The sequence below is a fragment of the Rhinolophus hipposideros genome (assembly GCF_964194185.1).
Source record: "Rhinolophus hipposideros genome assembly, chromosome: 5".
In the NCBI taxonomy this organism is placed as follows: domain Eukaryota; kingdom Metazoa; phylum Chordata; class Mammalia; order Chiroptera; family Rhinolophidae; genus Rhinolophus; species Rhinolophus hipposideros.
In genome coordinates, this window is record NC_138051.1 from 63,936,643 (window position 1) to 63,956,238 (window position 19,596).

Here is a 19,596-nt window from a genome sequence, read left to right on the forward strand (position 1 = left end):
AAGTGGGGGGCAAGGTAAACTGCCACTCAGGCCTTTATGTGGGTGCTGCCCCACCAGAAATCCAGTTTAACGCAAAGCAGAACTTTCTACATTGAGATGTCAGGTCTGCTTCCAAAAAAACACAGAAAGATCCACACTGGCAAAGAAGTGCTAATTCGGACTTGGGAGAGCAAATACCTCATTGGAGGGAATAGAGCCTAAGATGGAACTTAATGGCTTCCCTGAAAAATGTTTTAAAATGCATGTGGCTCCATTCCATGTTATTACTGCAGCAGTCAGAATAAACTGGACCTGTCAGGAACCAGTGCTGAGAGAATGTTATGAATAGACTTCTTTTGTAAAGTTGTCACTTTACACGCCCAGAAAAACCAACCAAGGGTAACGTCGGCTCCCTCGGCGTTGATTTTGGTTAAATACCTCCCTTGAATCACCTCAATTTAATTTGGCTAGTTATGTGAATTTTGTTGCTTTTTCCCAGTTTTCTGGAAAAGAAATTAAAAATGGGGGCTACACAGATGTTGCCCACTATGCGGAAGGGTTGAACATGCTAGTGAAAACCGTTCCCGGCTTACTAAGAGCACCCCACTGGCTTCTGAATGAAAGCCTTGTTACCTGGAAGTGTTTTCAATATAAAGCTTGGCAGTAACCTGTGAAGCCAAGGGAAAGAATCGACCCTTTCACACACAGCCGCCGGTGTTCCATTCCCCGAGATCTGTGTTAGTATTGGGACCCTTGCTGAGCCTGCGCCCCCTTCAGAGGTGATAACTCCCCTGATTCCTGGTTGGAAGGACTAGTCTACCTTCTTATAGCTCAGCCCAGCAAAGATCCCTGCTGGTCAGGAAGTCCGCCCTAACCACATGGCTAATGTCATTTTTTGTGTCCTTAAAAAAATTGTCCAGCACATGTTCTTTTCACTCTTGGCAGATAGCCACTTTGCCAGGCTGTCAAGTCTCCCCTGATTTATGGGCGTGCTGCTGTGAATCCTGATTTCTATTTAGAGCTAAAACTAGATGCCATCCCACAAAGGCTAAGGTCAGATGTGTGGGCACTACAGGTGTAACCTCCTTGGAGAAACCCAACCCACCAAGATGTACACAGCATCCTTTTTAGCCACCCTGAAGGGAAGGACCAGGCAAGGCCTGTATTCATCCTCTGTGACCACCGATGGAGTTGTGAGACAGCTAGTGGCATCTCTCAGGGGTATTATGGGTTCTTCTGTGGCCCAGGCTAAAGGGGGGGGAATAACCTATTTCATTTTATTTTTTTTTCCAGTTCTCTCAGGCCAGGCACACCACAGCCCTTTGAAACGATCTGTGTCCCTTACCCCACCCATGAATGTGCCAAACCAGCCTCTAGGACATGGATGGATGTCTCATGAGGACTTGCGAGCTAGAGGACCCCAGTGCCTCCCATCCGATCATGCCCCCCTGTCTCCACAAAGCAGTGTAGCCTCTTCAGGAAGTGGTGGGAGTGAACACTTAGAAGATCAGACCACTGCTCGTAACACATTCCAAGAAGAAGGTAGTGGTATGAAAGGTGAGTGACTCAACGAGAAACCACTGGGAATAGAGTCCCTCCCTTTATTTGGAGTCAGAATGGTAAACAGAGAGGGAGTCAGTAGGAGAGAAGGAGCCCCTCCCCCTCCCCAGGCTTATGCATTGGATCCATCCCTTGCAGAGCTCCAGGATTGACCAAGGAGGAAAGGGCTGGGATTTCCCTTCCAGGGCTTCTTGCCAAAACCTGGGAAGCAAGAACTAGAGCAAGAGAGGTCAACGCCCTCTTTATTTTTATTTTTTTTAAATGCAATGACTTGGCAGACAAATGAGTCACAGCCAACGCTGATAGGATCTGCTGGTTGCACGAACTTTCCTCAGTCTGCCCTATTTGTAAAGACAGAGTTGCTCCAGACTTCTACCTTGTGGGTCATGTGTTGCCATGGCCAGGGAACTGTCAATAATTCAGCAAAACAAACCACAGGATCTTTCATTAAACCTCTCTTAATGCAGAACTGTAGTAGTGCTTTCTTTCTTTCTCTCCCTTTTCCTTTGATATCCAAAGAAACCTTTCAACCTTTTCCTCTGCATCTGTATAACGGACATGAAAATACCACTGAGACTCTCTGACAGTGTTTTAAGCCTGATAACAGATTTGCATATAGGTGATAAAGGCCTTCTGTGCAGCATAAATAAGTGTTCCTGTATTGCCCTGTCAATCTACCCTCTTCTAAAGATACTTATATAGAGAGAGAGAGATTTGCAAATTACCCATGATAGGTTCAAGGAGGATACGTGTGTTCTTGTATTTTTAGACACCAGTTGTTCAAGAGCTAGGAAGTCCTTAGAGAAAGATGCTCGTCAGAGACACACTAATAACAAGTTTTCGATGAAAAAACAATAACTAGTCGTGCTTCTAGGACTCTAATGCTGAGGGGAGGCTCTGAGAGCACTCTCTTTGCTGGCATTAATTGTCCTGAGGTTTTGCTGTTTCTGATCTTTTCCTTGAAAAGGATCAATGTTGACATCGGAGGTTCTGTACCAAGTCCCCTCCCTGCCATGGAATCCTGGCACAGAGATACCCACAGCTGCCCAGAAAGGTGCCAATTATAAGAGAGCACCAGGTTGAAAAATGGACCGTGTCAGCTAAGAGGAGTGAAGCTGACATGAAGCTGCTTCCCTGTGCGTCCCTTCCTGTCAGGCTGCTTAGACCTGCGTCCTCCCCATCCCACCCCATCCCATGATGGGGCCTGTGCTGAGTGCCCAGAGCGAGTGGGATATGTCCTGATGTTGTCCTCTGGTGATACAAATGGGTCTTTAAAGGTTCTTAAAAGGCAACAAAAACAATGGTTTATGTTGGCATGGAGGGGGATGTGTGTTGTCTTCCACAGCTTTCAGGAAAATTTGGCATAATTTTGGAGACCTAGCAAAACCCACTTCTGAGTTGATGCTACATGGTTATGTGCTCAGGCTGCTGAACCCCTGGTGATGGGTAGCAAGCAGATGAGGCCCGGCCATGCTTTGGTAAGCCATCAGAGCATCTGTCACTGGGGCATCAAGATACCTGAGGGACCAGGACGGGCAGAGACAGCCATTGCGCTGGACCAGCTTCTTTCCAAGTGAAGTGGAGTGTCTGGATGGCGTGTTTCCAAGAAAGTGTATGTGTGGTTCTAATTGGTAGCTGTGGGAAGGAGGCCTTGGCCTTTGAAGGGTAAGGAGGGTCCTTTGGGAAAGCCGTTCACCAGGATACAGCTCTCTCTCAGAGAGGAATGCTGGTTCCATGCACTGGTTATGGGAAGTTTGGTTTCTTTTCTTTTCTTTCTTCCTTTTACTCCCTTTCTTTTTTCTTTTGCGTTATTTATTTGATCCTCCCTCTCTCTCTCTCTCCCTTCCTCCTCCTTCCCTCCCTTCCTTCCTATTTTCCTTCCTTCCTTCTTTTCTCCCTTCCTTCCTTCCTTCTGTTTTGGGGAACTTTCTGCACACCTTAGGCATTCTCTCAAAGTAGGCAAAGGTGTGCTGATGGCATGCTGGCATTCTGAGGTGAGAAATGAGTAAAGAGTGCACGTTTTTAAAGAGAAATGAATGAGATAAAAATTTAATAAATGTCCTATATTCCAAAGTTCAAAAGATATCCCACATATTGTATAAGCTTCTTTGATTCCTTCCTTTGGAATTGATAAGAATTGTCTCCTCGGAACTTCTTCAATCAGAAAATGACCCAGACAAGATCTAATGTCCAAGATTTTCTTGATTGGCCCAAGGGTTGTGGTCATAAAATGGGCTCTTTGGTGACTGGATGACTCTCTTCTATGTGTATCCACCTTTTGCTGACCTATTGAATTATACTTCTCCCAAAGAGTTGTATTAGTGTTTAGAGTATAAAACCCTTAGCAAATTAAAGGGCAATACATACTTGAAGGAAGGAGCATGAGAGGCAATAAAGGATTCTATTTATGGGAAAAGTATATTTGCCATTCAGCCAATATGTGTAAGTCATGCAGTAGAAATGTCCACACCTGAAAACAGCATTCCAGAGTCAGGGGCCAGTGTTTGGGAAACCCGAGTGCCCCTCCCCCAGCCCCGCCTTAATATGTCTTATAGGGTGGCCACTGCTCAGGCCGCCACTGTCACAGACTGTGCAAGATGGCCTCCCAGGAGAGTGCCGGAGAGCAGCCGTTAACAAGCCTGTCCCGAGTGTGTCATTGGATTCCCTGGTCCAAGAGCAGATGCCGGTTTGAACTTCCAAATTAATTCATACTTTCTGAGAAATGAAATATGACATCCAATGAAGGGCTTTTAAAAAGAGCCAGCTCTTCCTTTCGGATCCACATCCCTTTCTTTCTTGTGACCAGGCGCTTTGGCAGGAGTGACAGCCCTTTTTACACTGTGTGCTGGTCCACCTCAGGATGCCATCATCTAATTGCTATTTTTCTAATTTTTAAATGGCCCGTTTACTAGAACAACAAGGAATCTGTAGTAGAAATTGGAGGAGTTCCAAATCTCCAGGGGATGCATGTCAGTACTCACCCCACACCTTGCGAAAAGAATAAAAAGTCACCATAATTGAGTTTAATTTAGTGTGAATTCATCGTGCTTGCCAACAGCTGTGCATACCGTGCTGAAACACTGCGTTCATCCATTCCTTCCTTTTCATCTAGACAGAGAAGCCAGGTTTGGCTATGAATTGTCCCTCAGAAATGTGCCTCTTGGGTCAAAAGTGTGAAATAAAGCTCACGGCCCAGCATTCTTGCTCTTTTTATGCTTTCACAAACACCGATCTCAACCCCTTTTTGTCTTGGTGGCAGCATTCCCTGCCAAGGATAGTCACTAAGTTCTCTCCCAAGTAGACCAACTCCTGCTCTCAGAGGATTAACATCATCTGCCTGCTTTGCGTTGTTTTTCCTTTTATAGTAAATACGTATTCTGAAGTTTTAAGTCAGCTCTGAAGCACAGCTTGCCTGTCCCTTGGGGCAGGGGTCTCAGATGAATATTTCAGGCTAAGGAAAGAATGGGATCGGCTACTCCACGAGAACTTAATGCACAGAAGTGAGAATCTGAATGGGAATATGAAAGTTTCCCCCTTTAACATTGCCTGTGGTGGCTACTGGTTATACATGTTTGGACTAAATATACTGGTTGTGGTTTCTAAATTCAGTTGTCCTTGTGCTTTGCAAAAACTTCACTGTGACTTATCCCAGGGGAAGGATTCTTGAGTCTGAGTCAGTACTCACTTATAATATCCTCCTGTCCCTCAGCATCACATGGGTGGAACGTTCTCTCCTACCTCTTCTCTCACACAAAGCCTTTGGGTGGCCAAGAGGGAAAAAAAAAAAAAGACATTCCACTAAATTCCTAGAAAGAAGAGAAAATAGGGAGGAGAAATCCACTGGTAGAATAAGCACATTTACCCTCATATTAGCATCATGTCCTCTGAAATGCAGAAACCTAACAACTGGAGACTTATCAAAAGGCCAGGGCTATTGATGGATGATGTGGCCATGTTATATGGGAGCAGAAAGAAGGGGAAAAAGGTGGATTGACGGGTTTCCTTTGTGTCCTCGTTGAAATCAGTTGACTTTTTTGAGCACCTGTTGAGAGAGGCTTTGCTTGGACTAGCTGTTGGGGAGACAGAGGTGAACAAGATTGTTTCTGCCTCGAGGGACTCACGATCACGTGAGCAACAAACAGGTATGTGATGCAGGTGCACAGCTATGAAAACACCTTGTCTTGGAGACTTGCCCGAGGTAGGGACCGGCACCCAGGCAGGTTCCCAGAGGGGGAGCGGCCTGGAGCTGAGTCCCAGGGCATGACTACAGGTTAGTCAAATACCTAAGGTGAGGGAAGGGCATTCTGTGCAGAGGGAACAGCGTGTGTGAAAGCACGGTGATGAGACAGCTGGACCAAGTAGGTCCTATGGCTTGAGTGTTAAGGGCACATGAGAAAGGAGTCTGGAGAGGGGAAAGCCAGACACTAGGCTTTGCGGAGGGTTTTGGCTTGTATTCTGACGTTGGTAGAAGCTATTGAAAGAATTTCAGCAGTAGAATGGCCTGCTCAGATTTGCATGCCAGAAATAGGACCCCAACAGCAGTGTGAAGGATAAATCAAAGTGAGGAAGGGACAGGGGATCCTGGATTGGAAGGCCAGCTGAAAGGTAGAAGATTTCAGTAATTGAGGAGGAAAATGAAATTGGACCGACGCAATCGGCAGTGACAATGGAGACCAAAGTGTGTTTGTGGGATCTTGGTCAGATAGAATGGAGACTGCTTTGAGATAAATGTATACTAATGGAATGTAGACAGTGATGGAGTGGGAGGATTTAGGATGATGCCCAGGTTTCTGCCTGGGACATCTGCATAGCTCATGGTGTCATCTATAGCGAAGAGTATATAGGAGAAGAAACAGACGAGGCGGACAGCATGGGGGAGGGTGAGTGAGTGTGGGGACCCGCAGAACATTCCCGTGGAGGTGTGCCAGCCAGGATACTGTGCACCGTGTATCTGGCCCAGTCTTTTTAAGAGCCCTGGATCCTCTCTTCGCCAGCACAGTTTAAGCATTATGCTTACCTTCAGTGAAGTTCATGTGGGGGACTCCACTCCAGATTTCTGGTAGCAAAGCCCATAGCGTTGGGCTCCTAAGAGTGTGAAGGTCCATGACTTTCTCATCGCAGTTATCAGTGTAAGAGGAGTAGAAATTGGGGGGTCAGTTTCTCTTGATATGAGCTTCAGCCTTACCATTACAAATTGACATTCACTGGGTATCCTTATGATGTGTGGCATTATGTTAGTACAAAAATACAGAGGTAACTGACGCTGTTTATAGTTTGTGTACAGATATGATAGAGGTAAAAAGGAAGCCTTGGCTCTAGTAACCTTGATAGAAACGTTGCAGTTAAGAGAGAAGGAGACCAGTGACTATGAAAATATGCTCAGTTTGCCTTTTCTAAGGAGTCTTTCTTAGATGAAACTTATGTAAATGTTTTTTTGTCCATAGCAAAGGAAATGTATTGCCTACTCTGAAATAGCCAGTTTGGGGTTTTGAGTTGTTTTTGAAATGTAGACCTTTAAATCTTTGCCTGTCCCAGAATGAGATTAGAAACGTTATTGAGAATTGTGATCTTTTTTAGGAGAAAAGAACCCATCAGAAGCCTTTGTAAGAAAGGTTGTGAATATAGGGTCATACAGGGGAGTGACAGAGTGGGAGTGACACATCTTCCTGTGTGTCTGGGACACTTCAGCATGGCTGACATGGGAACGAGTCACTGTTTTCTGAATGTTGGCTGTCTAGGCACTGTCTTGAATTCCTCTAACTTAAAGGCCAAGATTTAGTAAATTTTCTTTACTTTCTTTATTTCCAAATGCCAACATATGACCTGCACAGATAGGTCCTAATAGGCTCAGATTGACACTGTCTCTTCTCAGATAGGCTGAGAGTTGTGATGTCTTTGAAAAGCAAATCCCTAAGATTCCTCCAACTCCTAAAGGTCCTGAGACTTGTAGACACCATTCCTTGCCAAGCATATGACGTGCTTTAACGACTGTGCCGGCACACAGAGGGCAGCTTTTGATGTGGAACCCAGCCACTATTTAACAATGCAAAGCGGGCTGTGTTTAGAACATCACTTAGGAATGTCATAGCTAATGGAAAGTACCAGGAAAAATGTAGTCCCTCTGTTTGTATCTAATCCTCCCAAGTGGGTATTTTACCCCAAAGTAGGCCATCTCTGTGCCTCCTGCGACCTACACATGCTCCCCACAAGCATGTACCCCCTCCCAGAGGCTACCGTGGACACATCTCAGAATGCAGGAGCACGCTTATAGCTCCACAGGGACCAGAGATCAAGACATCTTCTTTCCTTTGCTCAAAGGCTGGAACAGAATTGGGCTCCCTATTCTGGCCAAAAATAAAGACAGTCTTCAGTAATCTTGATGGTGTTGTTAGACTTCTGCTCTTCATTTTTGAAAGGAATGTTTTCAACACTGAAGAGTTAGTCCCTTCTTACCCCTCAGTTGGCTTTCCTCTTCTCTCCCCCAAAGACGAAGGATGCGGTCTTATCTTAAAGAGTTGTCTGAGATTAGCCTGGTTTTCTGTGGTGAATGAGAGTTTCTCTTCCAGCTGCAGGTACCAGGACCACCGCAGTTGACCACCACCTCTTTTCTTGTGGAAAATGAGGCTGTTCATGTTTCTCTCTTCCAGGGATGCCTTTTTGTTACTCCCTTTTTGTTATTTCCCATATCGGGCCCTTCAACAATATTGGTCCCCGTATTCTCACTTGGTCCCAGTATTCTCCCTTGTTGGTGGGGCAGGTGCTGTATGGGCTGTTGATCTGACTGGTATTCGCAGCCCTTCCCACAGCAGGCATTTGAGGAAAGCTGCCTGAGTTCTAATTGCAGCCCAGCTTCTGTGTGAGCTGTTGTATGCACCACAAAGCTTCTCTGTGGCTGATTCATCCAAACTCTAAAAGGGAAATGGAAGTCAGCATAATTGGAAACTTGATCGCATTGGTAAAGACCAAAAGGTAAATATAGACCATATAAAAGATGGGTGTAGCACTACTATAAAAAAAATAGCCATGAGACGATAAACCATTGTGGACTGCAAAAAGGTCTAGAAGGAACTTGGCAGACCCCTGTGGCATGGCGGCACATGAATGGTGGTGCGTTCTCTCAGAAAGCTCCTACGCTTGGACCTTATCTTCTCAGTTTTCTTCACGGGCTCCTCTTCTCACACCTTCCCTTAAAAGCCTGGCAGTCCTAGGGCTCCACTCTGGCTCTCCCCTATTCTCACTCCATCTCTTTCCCTGAGTGCTCTCACCCACTTCATGGCTAAAACAACCACCATGTGCTACTGGGGAGGAGACTGGTTCTCTGATTCAGACCTCTCTTCAGAGACCCTGAGCTGGTGACTTCTCCACCTGGATGACCGAAGGCAGTGACATCCAACTGATCTAAAGTGGAGCTCACCACCTCTCACTTCTCACCCTACACCTGTTGCTCCCCGGCCTTTTCTGTCTCACCAAACCTGAATCAGAGGAGCCATCCTAATTGGTCTCCTTCTCTCTCTTACTCTCTATCTTCCCTGATTTTCAAATACTGTCAATTTGCATCCTTTCCTTCTCTGCCCTGCCTTCCCAAGCCATCTCCAAGGGCTTGGAATTTCATCTCCTGACCACACTCTCACCGTCCTCCAGTCCAGCCTTTCCATTGACAGTCACCTTCTTTCTTACATACTCACCTGACTGTGCCTCTACTGCTCAGATTTCAACAGCTTCTCAAAACCCACAAGATGAAGTCCACTCTCTTTGTTTCAACGTTGCAGATCTCAATCCCCTGACCCTTGCCTGTTTGCCCCTACCTCGTGTCTAGCCATTGTCTATCTTTTACGCAAGTATTTGCTCAACCCTGAATGCTCTCTTGGCCGTGTGCTTTGTTTACATGCTGTTCCTGCTTCCTGGAATGGCTTCCTCAATATGGTCTGTCCAGTGGCTCCAGGATTGCTGCTACTATGAAGCCATCCCTCATTCCCAAGGCAAATCAAAATGCTCATTATTCCATGCCCCCTAGAACTTTGAATACTTAGCACTTGTCCTGCAACTATTACAATTTTTCTTTTTTGGGGGGGGGGGGGTCAGCCATTCTCTCCAGATTAAAAGTTCCTTGATGGCAGGGACATGACTTCACAGAGCTTGGCCCCCATAGTAGGCAGTCAGTAAATGTTGAGTGAGCAAATATCAGTATGCCCACACTTGGCAAGGAAGTCATCCCAGCTTATAGCACAATATCTTTATCTCTCTCACTGATAAGAGAGTGACTTTCTAGCCTGGGACCTCCACTGGCTTGTCTGTCAGAAGCAACCCTGATGAAGCTAAACAGCTGTGTGCCAGTCAGAGGTGGGGGCTCAGGAGCCATATATGTCTTCGACCACATATCAGCTCCTCCAGGAAATACCTCTGCTTCTCCCCTGCTTTTCTGTGTCTTCCAACCATAGCCACAGTTTTGCAGAATGAAGACAGAAGGTCTGAGGTTATACTGTGTTTCCCTAAAAAATAAGACCAGGTCTTAAATATTAAATTGTGCTCCAAAAGACGCATGAGGGCTTATATTTAGGGTTCATCCTGAAAAATCATGCTAGGGCTTATTTTCCAGTAAAGTGTTATTTTCAGGGAAACACGGTATGTTAGGTGGTACTCATGTGGCATCTGGACCATGCGAGAGGACCCAAGCTTTTAGGTAAAATTCATCCCTGGCCAACGATCTACAGAATCTAGTATCCAGGTCATTGGAATTCCCCACATGGGAGGAGTCAAATAGTGAAGGTGCTCAGGTCTCTGGTTTGTTTTACTTTTGATGGTGTTGTGTTTTAATCCTTGACAAAGTAAGGTGCCTCACTGCCAGCCAGGGAGGGAAGGTTAGTAGGCTATGTTCTTAAGAACTGGAATTTCCTCTTCTTTGTTCATCAGTTCATGTTGCAGGATGGATAGCTCTTTAGGCAGACAGCACTGAGCTAGACACCGAGATTTGGCTGTACAGGTGGAGTCAACATGTGTCTGCTTCAAAGAACATCGAGCCAATGGGAGCTTGCCTTTCCCAGGAACATATCCAGAAATAACGCTCCAGGAAGGCCGAACTCGCCGTGCTCTGAAGTTGTGTAGGAACCTTTTCTAGGAAAACAGCTCCCAATGGCCTGCATTTTGACTATATGAATGAGGCAGGTTCTTCCATTCCCCTAATCAGGGGAGTACTGGTTGTCAAATACTTTTATAGAAAGAAACTAGCACTGATTGAACTGAAACTTGCCAAGCCAAGACTTGCACCCCACTCTCCCCAACTCTTAAAGCACCATATTGTCACCTTGGCTTATAAAGCACCCAGTCTGCCACGTGATTTAGTACCTCAGGATTCTGTGTGTTTAATCATCAGTGGGTTTTGCATAATTAAGCTGTAGGGCACCGGTGAAAATTTGGCCAATGAGGTTACTCCATACTCTTCTGTGATGAATTGTGCCCAAGTGTGGCATTGGGGTACCCAGACTTCTCTGAGTCATGATCATTGAGTGTTCAGAGCAGTGACTTGGGGCTTTTCAAAGATGTAAATAGCGAACAGGAAACCTGGTAACAAAGCTGTAATATGGCATTGGTCTGAAAGCCGGAGCTGTAGTTATTTGCTGCTCACTCTGCAGACGTATGAGCACTGTTTTAACAGCAACAAAAAACATGGTGGAAAATAAAGTCTGGTAAAATAGCTCTAGAATGTCACAGGAGGAAGCACCTCTTAAGCTGGCATGTCCTGGACTCTTGAACCAATCGCAGTTTGCGGTGAGGAGGCTGTAGGAGGTTGGTACTATGTGCCTGGGGAAGCCCTGCCTCTTTGTGGTTAATGGTCCCAGAGGGACTCTCCACTTGTCGCAGTAGAATGAAGGGCTCCCAGCCCAGAACCAAGTAATTTCTTGCCTGAGATGACTGAATCTGTTCTTAAAATGCTATTGGATATCCAATTCTATTTCTCCAGAAATTCTCCTTCTTTGGCCTTCATGTTACTGCAAATCAAGAAGTAACCTTACCAGACCTATCCTCCCCTCCTATATCTTTGAGTTTCAGGAGATTATCCCCATACCCACATTCCCTAAGGCTAGGTTTGGTTCACCCACAGGCAGGGCCTGATTTCAGGGAAGGCCAGGCCTCTTGAATAAATCCCAGGTAACTATTCTAGACACTGAAGAATTGGAAGGTTTCCACTTATTTTGGAGTGTTTGTGATCTCTGTCAGTGCCTCAGAATAAAGCACTTAGTGATAGTATCTTGCGATCATCATGGTTAATAATGGCTAATACTTTATAGAAAACATGAATAACATTTGTCCAGTGCTTCAGCATTTCAAAGTACTTTGTAGTCACTGTTTATGTAGCCCTCCCACTGCTGGGCTGTTTTGTCCTTATTTTTCAAGAAGTTGATACAATGTAAGTAAAAGCTGGAAATCAGGAGACCTGGTTCTAGTCCCCATTTCACCACATCCTTACTCTGTGATCTAGAATTAATGATCTAATTTTGCCATCTGTAGAAGGAATCAGGAGTGGGAGAAGGTGATTCTAGAGACTTTTCAAAGATCCTATCAGCTCAAAATCTCTGACTTAAAAGAGCATGGGCAAGTGCTTTCTTTTGGTTGTACTTAGCAAGGTAATAGTTCTCCTGTGGATTTTCAATACAGTTACTATTATTTAATTTTCCTAATTCTAGAATCCCAAACTTGGGGCTTATTTCGGATGCGTTTGGAATTTCCATTACCCTGTGGTTTAGCCAATCTTTGGATTTTTCAAGTCCTGGTATATTTGTGGTTGACATTCAAGGAAAATGTCAGAGACACATCCAGATACATTATATAGCTTGGGGAAATGGTCAGCAGACACACACACACACACAAACACACACACACTCACTCACACTCACACACACGCATGCACGTGATAGTTTTGGAGTCCTGGATGCCCTGTTCCCTCTGGAGTATAGGAAGGCAGAAGAAATACGTCAGGCTAACAATGACGGCGTCTCCACCCTTGGGGACCTACAGCTGCCTGGTTTTCCTGTCACTTCCTGTGGAAGTGGCAGAAACAGCATGTGGAGATCTGCACTGAACCTAGAAAGAAATTATCTTGAGGATGAAGAGCTATTACATGTAGTTTTAAAATTCTAAGTCAGTTCTTTCCAAATCAATAATGCAGTCAGTCGTCTGGCTAATGCAGTGGTTCCATGCCACTTTTTTGGTCATGAACCCTTGTGGGAATCTTACAGAAGCTATGGATGTTTCTCTGCCAGAAAACTATCCATATATTCACCAATTGGGATATAATTTTAGGGAATTCCTATATACCCTGAAGCCCGTGGAGCCAAAGGTAGCACCTCCCTGGTCTAATGTGCAATAAGGGAACCCAACAGGGCTAAATCAAGAATCTCAGGGCTGGGCCAAGATGTCTAAGTCCATAATTTGCTGCCAAAATTAAACAAGTAGTAACACAAAGGTTTATTTTTGTTCTTTTTTTCCCCTCTGACCATCCGCTTTTTTTCTTTCTCTGTTCCCACATCTTTTGTCATCTGTTCCCATTCCCTCTCACTTTCTCTCCCCATCTCTCGCACACCTTGCACCGCAGATGTTCCAGCCTGGTTAAAAAGCCTCCGCCTGCACAAGTACGCTGCGCTGTTCTCCCAGATGACCTATGAGGAAATGATGGCCCTCACTGAGTGCCAGCTGGAGGCTCAGGTATGTGCTTCAGCATTCTATTCACTAAGACGTTGCCCCAGGTGGAAACTGAAGTTCAAGTCCAAGGCAGACCTTGTTTGGACCCATACCTATACCCTCCTAGTAGCTTGCCTTCTTTGAGGAATTGCCAGGTGCATTGATTCCATGGTGAGTATGGCTCAGTTCTTGCCTTCAGGGTCCAGTAGGAGATGGAAGGCAAGCAGATAACCACAAGGGCAAATAGGAATGAGATAGACTCTTATGAAAAAAGTGTAACCGAGGTACACTCACTAAGTTCAAGGGTGCTAGGGAGAAATCCATGTCATCTCCTAGAAGAGGTAATGTTTGACCAAGGCCTCAAAGAGTCTGTGTTCTGCTTTTGCTTTCCTTTCCTCCTCCCTCCCTCTGTGTGACCAGGGCTTATTTGGGGAATGACAGCTCAATTGGTTGTCTATTGTCCAGTCTGGTTACAAATCAGCCAAGGTCTAGTAATTATTGAGTAGAAGCACCAGGTCATGGCTCAGACCTTTCCCAACACTTGTACAAAAACATGTTGAGACAGACTGGTCTTAGTTGTGGTTGGAGTAAGTTGTACTACATTTTTTTTCTTCTAACCACCTCAATAACATGGGACAATCATTGAGAACGGTCTCAGATTTCATTTCCCTTCTGCGTACCATGAAGGTCGAAGTTCCTCCTTCCTTCTCAGCCATCTTTCCCCAAGAATGCCAAAGGCCAGGCCAGTCAACAGAACCCCTGAAACTAAGCATGTTTCTTTCCTACCATGCTGTGCTGGAGTAAATAGATTTGACCGATGTCTTTGTTTCCCTTGTTTAAAATGCTATTTGCATGTTTCAAACTGACCTCAGTTTCCTTTGAGCAGTGATTTAAAAGAATTAATGGTCTGAACAAGCTAATAGTATTTCCCTTGCAGGAAGAGGAGATTGTATCCTTTGGAGCATAGCTGGTCTGGACGCTTACCTCCCAACAGATCACTGTATTCCCATTGCACTTCAGTACCCTCAGTTAACCTCTACGGGCCTGGCCAAATACCAGTATTGAGATGCTAGACAAAACCCAACGTCACTGCATAGTCTCAGAGAATGAAAGGCACTAATTTCAACTTCCTAACACTTTTCCCACTGCTTTTTTCATCTCAATTGCTCCTTGAGATCCCTGGGATTGATGAAAACTGCTTCTCAGAGCATTTTTGTGTTTGGGTCAGAGTTTAGAAAAAAAATCTAAATCATCAGTTGTTTGACTTGAGAAAAAAAAAAAAAACAACAAGAAATAATTGACACAGAAAGCAAAGCCAAAGGCCAGCACAAACTTTTCAGACTAATTTTATTCACTTGAACTCAAAGTCAAGGCTAAACAGAAATATGCCCCCAGTGCGTCATCTTGAGAGTGAATTTAGTTATCACTTGACCAGTTAATTTTTCTAGGTAAAGGAGATGTCATTGGTGTTCCAATTTTTTTTCCTTTTTTAAGAAGAATTCTATGAAGAGTTGCCAGAAGTCACCAGAAGTGTGTATGAGAGACCTGATTTGAGAAAGGACCTCATATTTGGAAATTTGCAGTTATCTTTAGTCAACAAGTATTAAATAGATCCTTAGGCTCATCATTGCTATAAAGTTAAGAAGATAAAATCCACAACTCTAAATGTGAATCCTAGTTATTTACCTGTGAATTAATGACAAGAAAATTATAGGTTTACGTTTTCCTTATGAAAACCAAAGAGTGGCTGTGAACTGACAAAAACTGCCTGTGTGGTATGACACCAGCCGAGACCTATACTGGACTTCACTTCTTTTCAAGATAGGAAACACAGGAACGGTTTGAGAAAGCCAAGAGTATCTATGTGGGATTGGAAACTTCAGGGAATCTGGGAGGCACTGAAATGGTAAACCTGGAGAAGAGAAGTGTGTGACTTAAAAATGATCTTTTAAGACCATGAAGAAATTTCATGCTGGGTGGACTATTGGTGGTTCTAGAGCACACGCTCGCTCTCTCTCTTTTTCGCTCTACCTCTCTCCTAAAGGTCACAGCTAAAAGATACAGGCGCATGTGTAGTGTAGCCAGATAGTGTTAAAATATTTAGGAAGAAGATATTTATGACAACAGGTACTAAAGAGAAAGACAAATGGGTATTTACTAGTCCACAAACATGTAGGAACAAAGCAGACAGTAAAGTACTTAAATAGCCTCCAAGAGTCTCTAAGCTGATTCTTAAACATGTTTTTAAATATAACTTTTATTTAATTACAGAATGTTACCAAAGGTGCAAGACACAAAATTGTCATCAGTATTCAGAAGCTCAAAGAAAGACAAAACCTCCTGAAGTCTTTGGAAAGGGTAAGTTATCCCCGGGCGAGGGAGCATTTCCACCTTCATCACAGGAAAATGGACCAAGGACACTTCTCAGTTGAAAGTGTCATTAGCAAACTTTATAGAGTATGTCACACTGTTTCCTCACCAAAGTTAGGAAAAAATGAAGTGATTCTGAAGTGGAGCTTCCCTGTTATTCATGTTTCTATGTAACCTGACTGCTGAAATGTACTTATTCCCTGGGTCCAGGCAGCCTGTGACTGGCTGTCCCAAACTGCTGAGGACGTGCTGTCAAATGTATTCCCCTCTACCTTTTAGACATTTGTAGAGATTAGCAAGGGGTTCAGCCCACAATATGAGACTGAAATCTTGACCAAACAAGGCATGGAATACGCAGATGTGCTTCATTCCTGCCGTCCACCCAAGGGAGGATCTGGTTTTGAGGAAAGCTGCCCGCAGAGTGTCAACCACCAACAGGTGTGCTCCAGGTTTTGACAAAAGGGGATCAAAATCGCTTGGCGGACGGACGTAGTTGGCTTTCCAGACAATAATTTCAGACTTTAGCTTAACAACAGAATAGATCCCCATGATTCTGATTGGCACTGTCTCAAAAATGCCAAATGCTGAAGAATTTATTCCAGTGTTTAACACAGGTATCAGCTGCTGCTGCCCCCCTTTGTATGCTGCCTAAACACATTCTCGTCCTATCTTTGTATCCAGACATCACTCTGGTAACAGTGTCATTTTTAGGACTTGGTGACCTTTCGATTTTATCTAAGGTCTAAAGGAGAGCAGGCCTTGCTCCTCACACACGGAGCCCGTGCTGCTCATGCCCCAGAGTTGGGATTCTGTGCACTGCTGTTGAGAAGCGGTTGGGAGTGGTGGGTGGGAAGTTCTGTAGTTACTTGCTGCCTGCATAGCTTGAATGGTAACCTCTTCTAGTTATCCCAGAATGCCTTTGGAAGGGAACAAAGTATTGAGATAGGTAGGGCTAATGAAAGCTTTGTAAGCACATAAACGTTTTTAATGCAATGGGAGGGTGTTTTTTTTAACTTATTTGCAAAATGTGTGTCTAATTTTACATGCCATATCTAAAGTTATATGTAATGCCCAGTACGTCAAATATAAAGTAATACATATTGATAGAATATGCATGTTACTTTATAAGGAAGGCTCCTTTTAAAACCTCTGGATGGAGAGTGGCTACTCACATACACACCCAGGATGAAAGGTCTGTTCATAATTAGTTTATCACAAATGACAGTAACCTGCGCAACTGAACTCGAGGTTATTGTTGTTGTTCATAGTTTTATGCTAACTGCTTTCCCAAGCAGCTTGTCTAACAGAGCGATTATTGCCATTTTTAATATAAGAAACTGTTCTCTTTTAGGGAACAGTCAAAAGGCCCGTTTTCTCCTTATCTGTTAGGAAATACACAGGACATTTTGCATATGGATTAGATTGCTAAGCAGTATGGTGCAAGCGTGATACCCCTCTCCCCTTATTTCAGGAGCGCCCTTCAGGAACTCACTCATATCCTCTGTCACTGAGGAAACGCACCCACCTGAGTGACACAGATGCTGTATTCCCTGCAGCCTTGGGCCCAATATGTGTGTGGAAACACAAGGGCAGCGAGGCAGCATGCATGGCCCTAACATGCCCCTGACTTCCTGTGGAACCTGTGATAAGTCAGCGACATTTTCTGTGTCCCAAATTTCACACCTGGAATAATATTGACTCCACCAAAACACTTTCTCCCTGGTTCACTGGAATGGGAATGTTAAAAAGATGACAGATGTAATACAAAGTCTGAGAGTAGCTAATGGGTAAGAGGAAAGTAATAATGAGTTTATTCGGGTTGACTTCTTTGAGGAGGAAAACTTGTGTCTGTCAAACTACCATGCTGAGCTTGTTTCAGAACCCAAGTTCAGGTACCTGTGTGCTTGTCCTTCAGGAGCTGATGGCCTGGGGGGTGGGGGTGAATCTCTGCTTGCATCCACCTAGGACTCAGTCCCCCACTCTCTTCTCTCTTCTCTGGGACCTGGGTCCTCTTGTTCTTGGAGGCAGGGGATTGTCCATAACCTGTTGCCACTTAGGCTACCAGTGACAGACTGAAATCAGCCATTACTCTGGCATTCCCAGACATCCTCAGCTGATTATGCTGTTGGAAATGCTGTCGCCACGCTCCTGCCTCCTACAGCATTCTTACCTCACATAGAACCTAGAGATTTCTAAGGCGATGGCTGGGGCCCCGCCCGTGGCTAGCTCACAGTCAGCAGTCGCTGCATCCACTCAGTTACTGAACACTTCCTAAGCATCTGCCTTGCACCAGGTTACCCTGTCCACTGGAGGCTAATGGTGAGTGAGACATCGTTCCTGCCTTCAGTAACTCGGGATGTGCATTGTGACAGGCAGACGTGTAGCCAGAGCTCTCACAACCTAGGGTGATCAATGTCATTACCAAGGCCAGTGGGGGTGTCTTCCTGGGTTAAACACACTACTCTGCAGTGGTGAGGAAAGAAACCTGGACGGGCCCGTGCTGGCTAGAAGATGCGTTAGGAACCTATAGCCAGTCTTGGTGGGCGCTTGAGCCAAGGCAGGGGCCATGAGGGTGAAGGATAAGCGAAGACACCTAGCAGGAATCCAGGCATTTGTAGGGGGCTTGGGCCTGGGTGCCATAGATGTATCACATTTGAACACTGCCCCCTGGAACTGGCCATCAGGAGGTCACCGGTAGCCATGATAAGAAAGGTTTCAGGGAGCTGGGAGGAGACCAAATCCAAAATCCATGAACCAGTGAGTTTGAATGGGTGCTGATGGCATGGGGTGAAGATGTGTAGACTTCTGAAGATTTTTGGTAGAAAAGAAAAACGAATAGAATGGTCACTGGGGCAGGTTTTTCAACATTTCTCTTTAATAATGAAAATGTTTCCACATGCTCTCATTCCCCATTCTTTTTAACGGACTTCCAAACTGAAGTTGAACCGTTCTCTGAGCCTGCGACCCTGGCATGGAGAAAAAAGTTACACACACTCCTGTGCTCCCACAGCTCCCTGTGCTGGCAGCACACTCATACCTCATGGGTCCCAGCAACTGGAAGCTTCTTCGGGCAAGGATTCTGTCATGTTTGTTTTTAGATCCCCCGTGCCTAACAGCGCCTGGCTCCTGGTAGGGCCCAGCTGATGTTTGGTAAATAATGCTGGAGTCCTGTCTATTGCGTGAGAAATCAAATTCTTCTCACACAAAGAGAAGGATGGGACCACGGACAGTTACCTACCGAAAGTGCCGGGGTTGGTGACTGCCAAAACTCGCTCTCCCAGATGATTTCCACCTCACTGTTGTTACATGCCCCACGAAAGTCTCAACCAGTCTTCCAACAAAACCTAAAAAGCCAGGCTGGACGGCTGGGATGGTCCGAACGTGGCTTCCTTCTTGCTTGTCCGTCCTGAGCTGTGCGTGCCTCAGCTGCCAGCTGTGCCACAGTGGCGCGGCCTTCCTAGCCCCTGCTCTCACATAAGCTCCTTGACTTGGCACATTAGTGAATGCACAGCTTCATTTTTGCCACTTTGTGTTTATAATGCAGGATTATATTTATGGTATGAGGATCAATAGAGACTTAGGTTGAGTCCCTATTTTTGTCAGCATGGAGAATCAATTCCAACAGCCAGTTGAGGGCACTGAATTGAATCCCATTTGGGCAGTTTCCTACCTTTCTTGTCAACTTGGGCACTTCAGTGTAGACTTCTGGAATTCATTTGGAAGAGTCGGGAATGTGACCTGATGGTCTTTGTGCCACCCCATGGAAGCTGGCAGTTAAGTGAGACAGTGACTTGAAGTCTCTGGGGGAAAGCAAAGCAAAACTCTGCATGATTCCTGTAAATTAGATTTTCAGAGCGTGTGCAACATTATTCATTATGTTTTTGGTTTCCATTTTGGTGTGGTTGTCCCCAGCATATCAGATTTGAATTTGGGGCACGTGTGAGGGAAGTGTTTCCTGTTAGAAGGAATTCAGCTCTTAGCATAACGAAAATCTCCTTCCCCCATCACTAA

General features: G+C 45.0%; 1 protein-coding gene across 2 annotated transcripts in view; it reads left to right on the plus strand.

The window, feature by feature from the left end:
* SAMD4A (sterile alpha motif domain containing 4A) overlaps positions 1 to 19,596 on the plus strand; it is a 214,799-nt gene that overhangs the window by 161,280 nt on the left and 33,923 nt on the right. The window contains exons 4-6 of one of the 2 annotated variants that reach the window (XM_081049869.1): positions 1,273 to 1,536; positions 13,130 to 13,239; positions 15,487 to 15,573. In XM_081049869.1, the coding sequence (XP_080905995.1) occupies positions 1,273 to 1,536; positions 13,130 to 13,239; positions 15,487 to 15,573 (461 nt within the window). The remainder of the gene's footprint in view (positions 1 to 1,272; positions 1,537 to 13,129; positions 13,240 to 15,486; positions 15,574 to 19,596) is intronic. The other variant, XM_081049870.1, reaches the window with a different exon arrangement.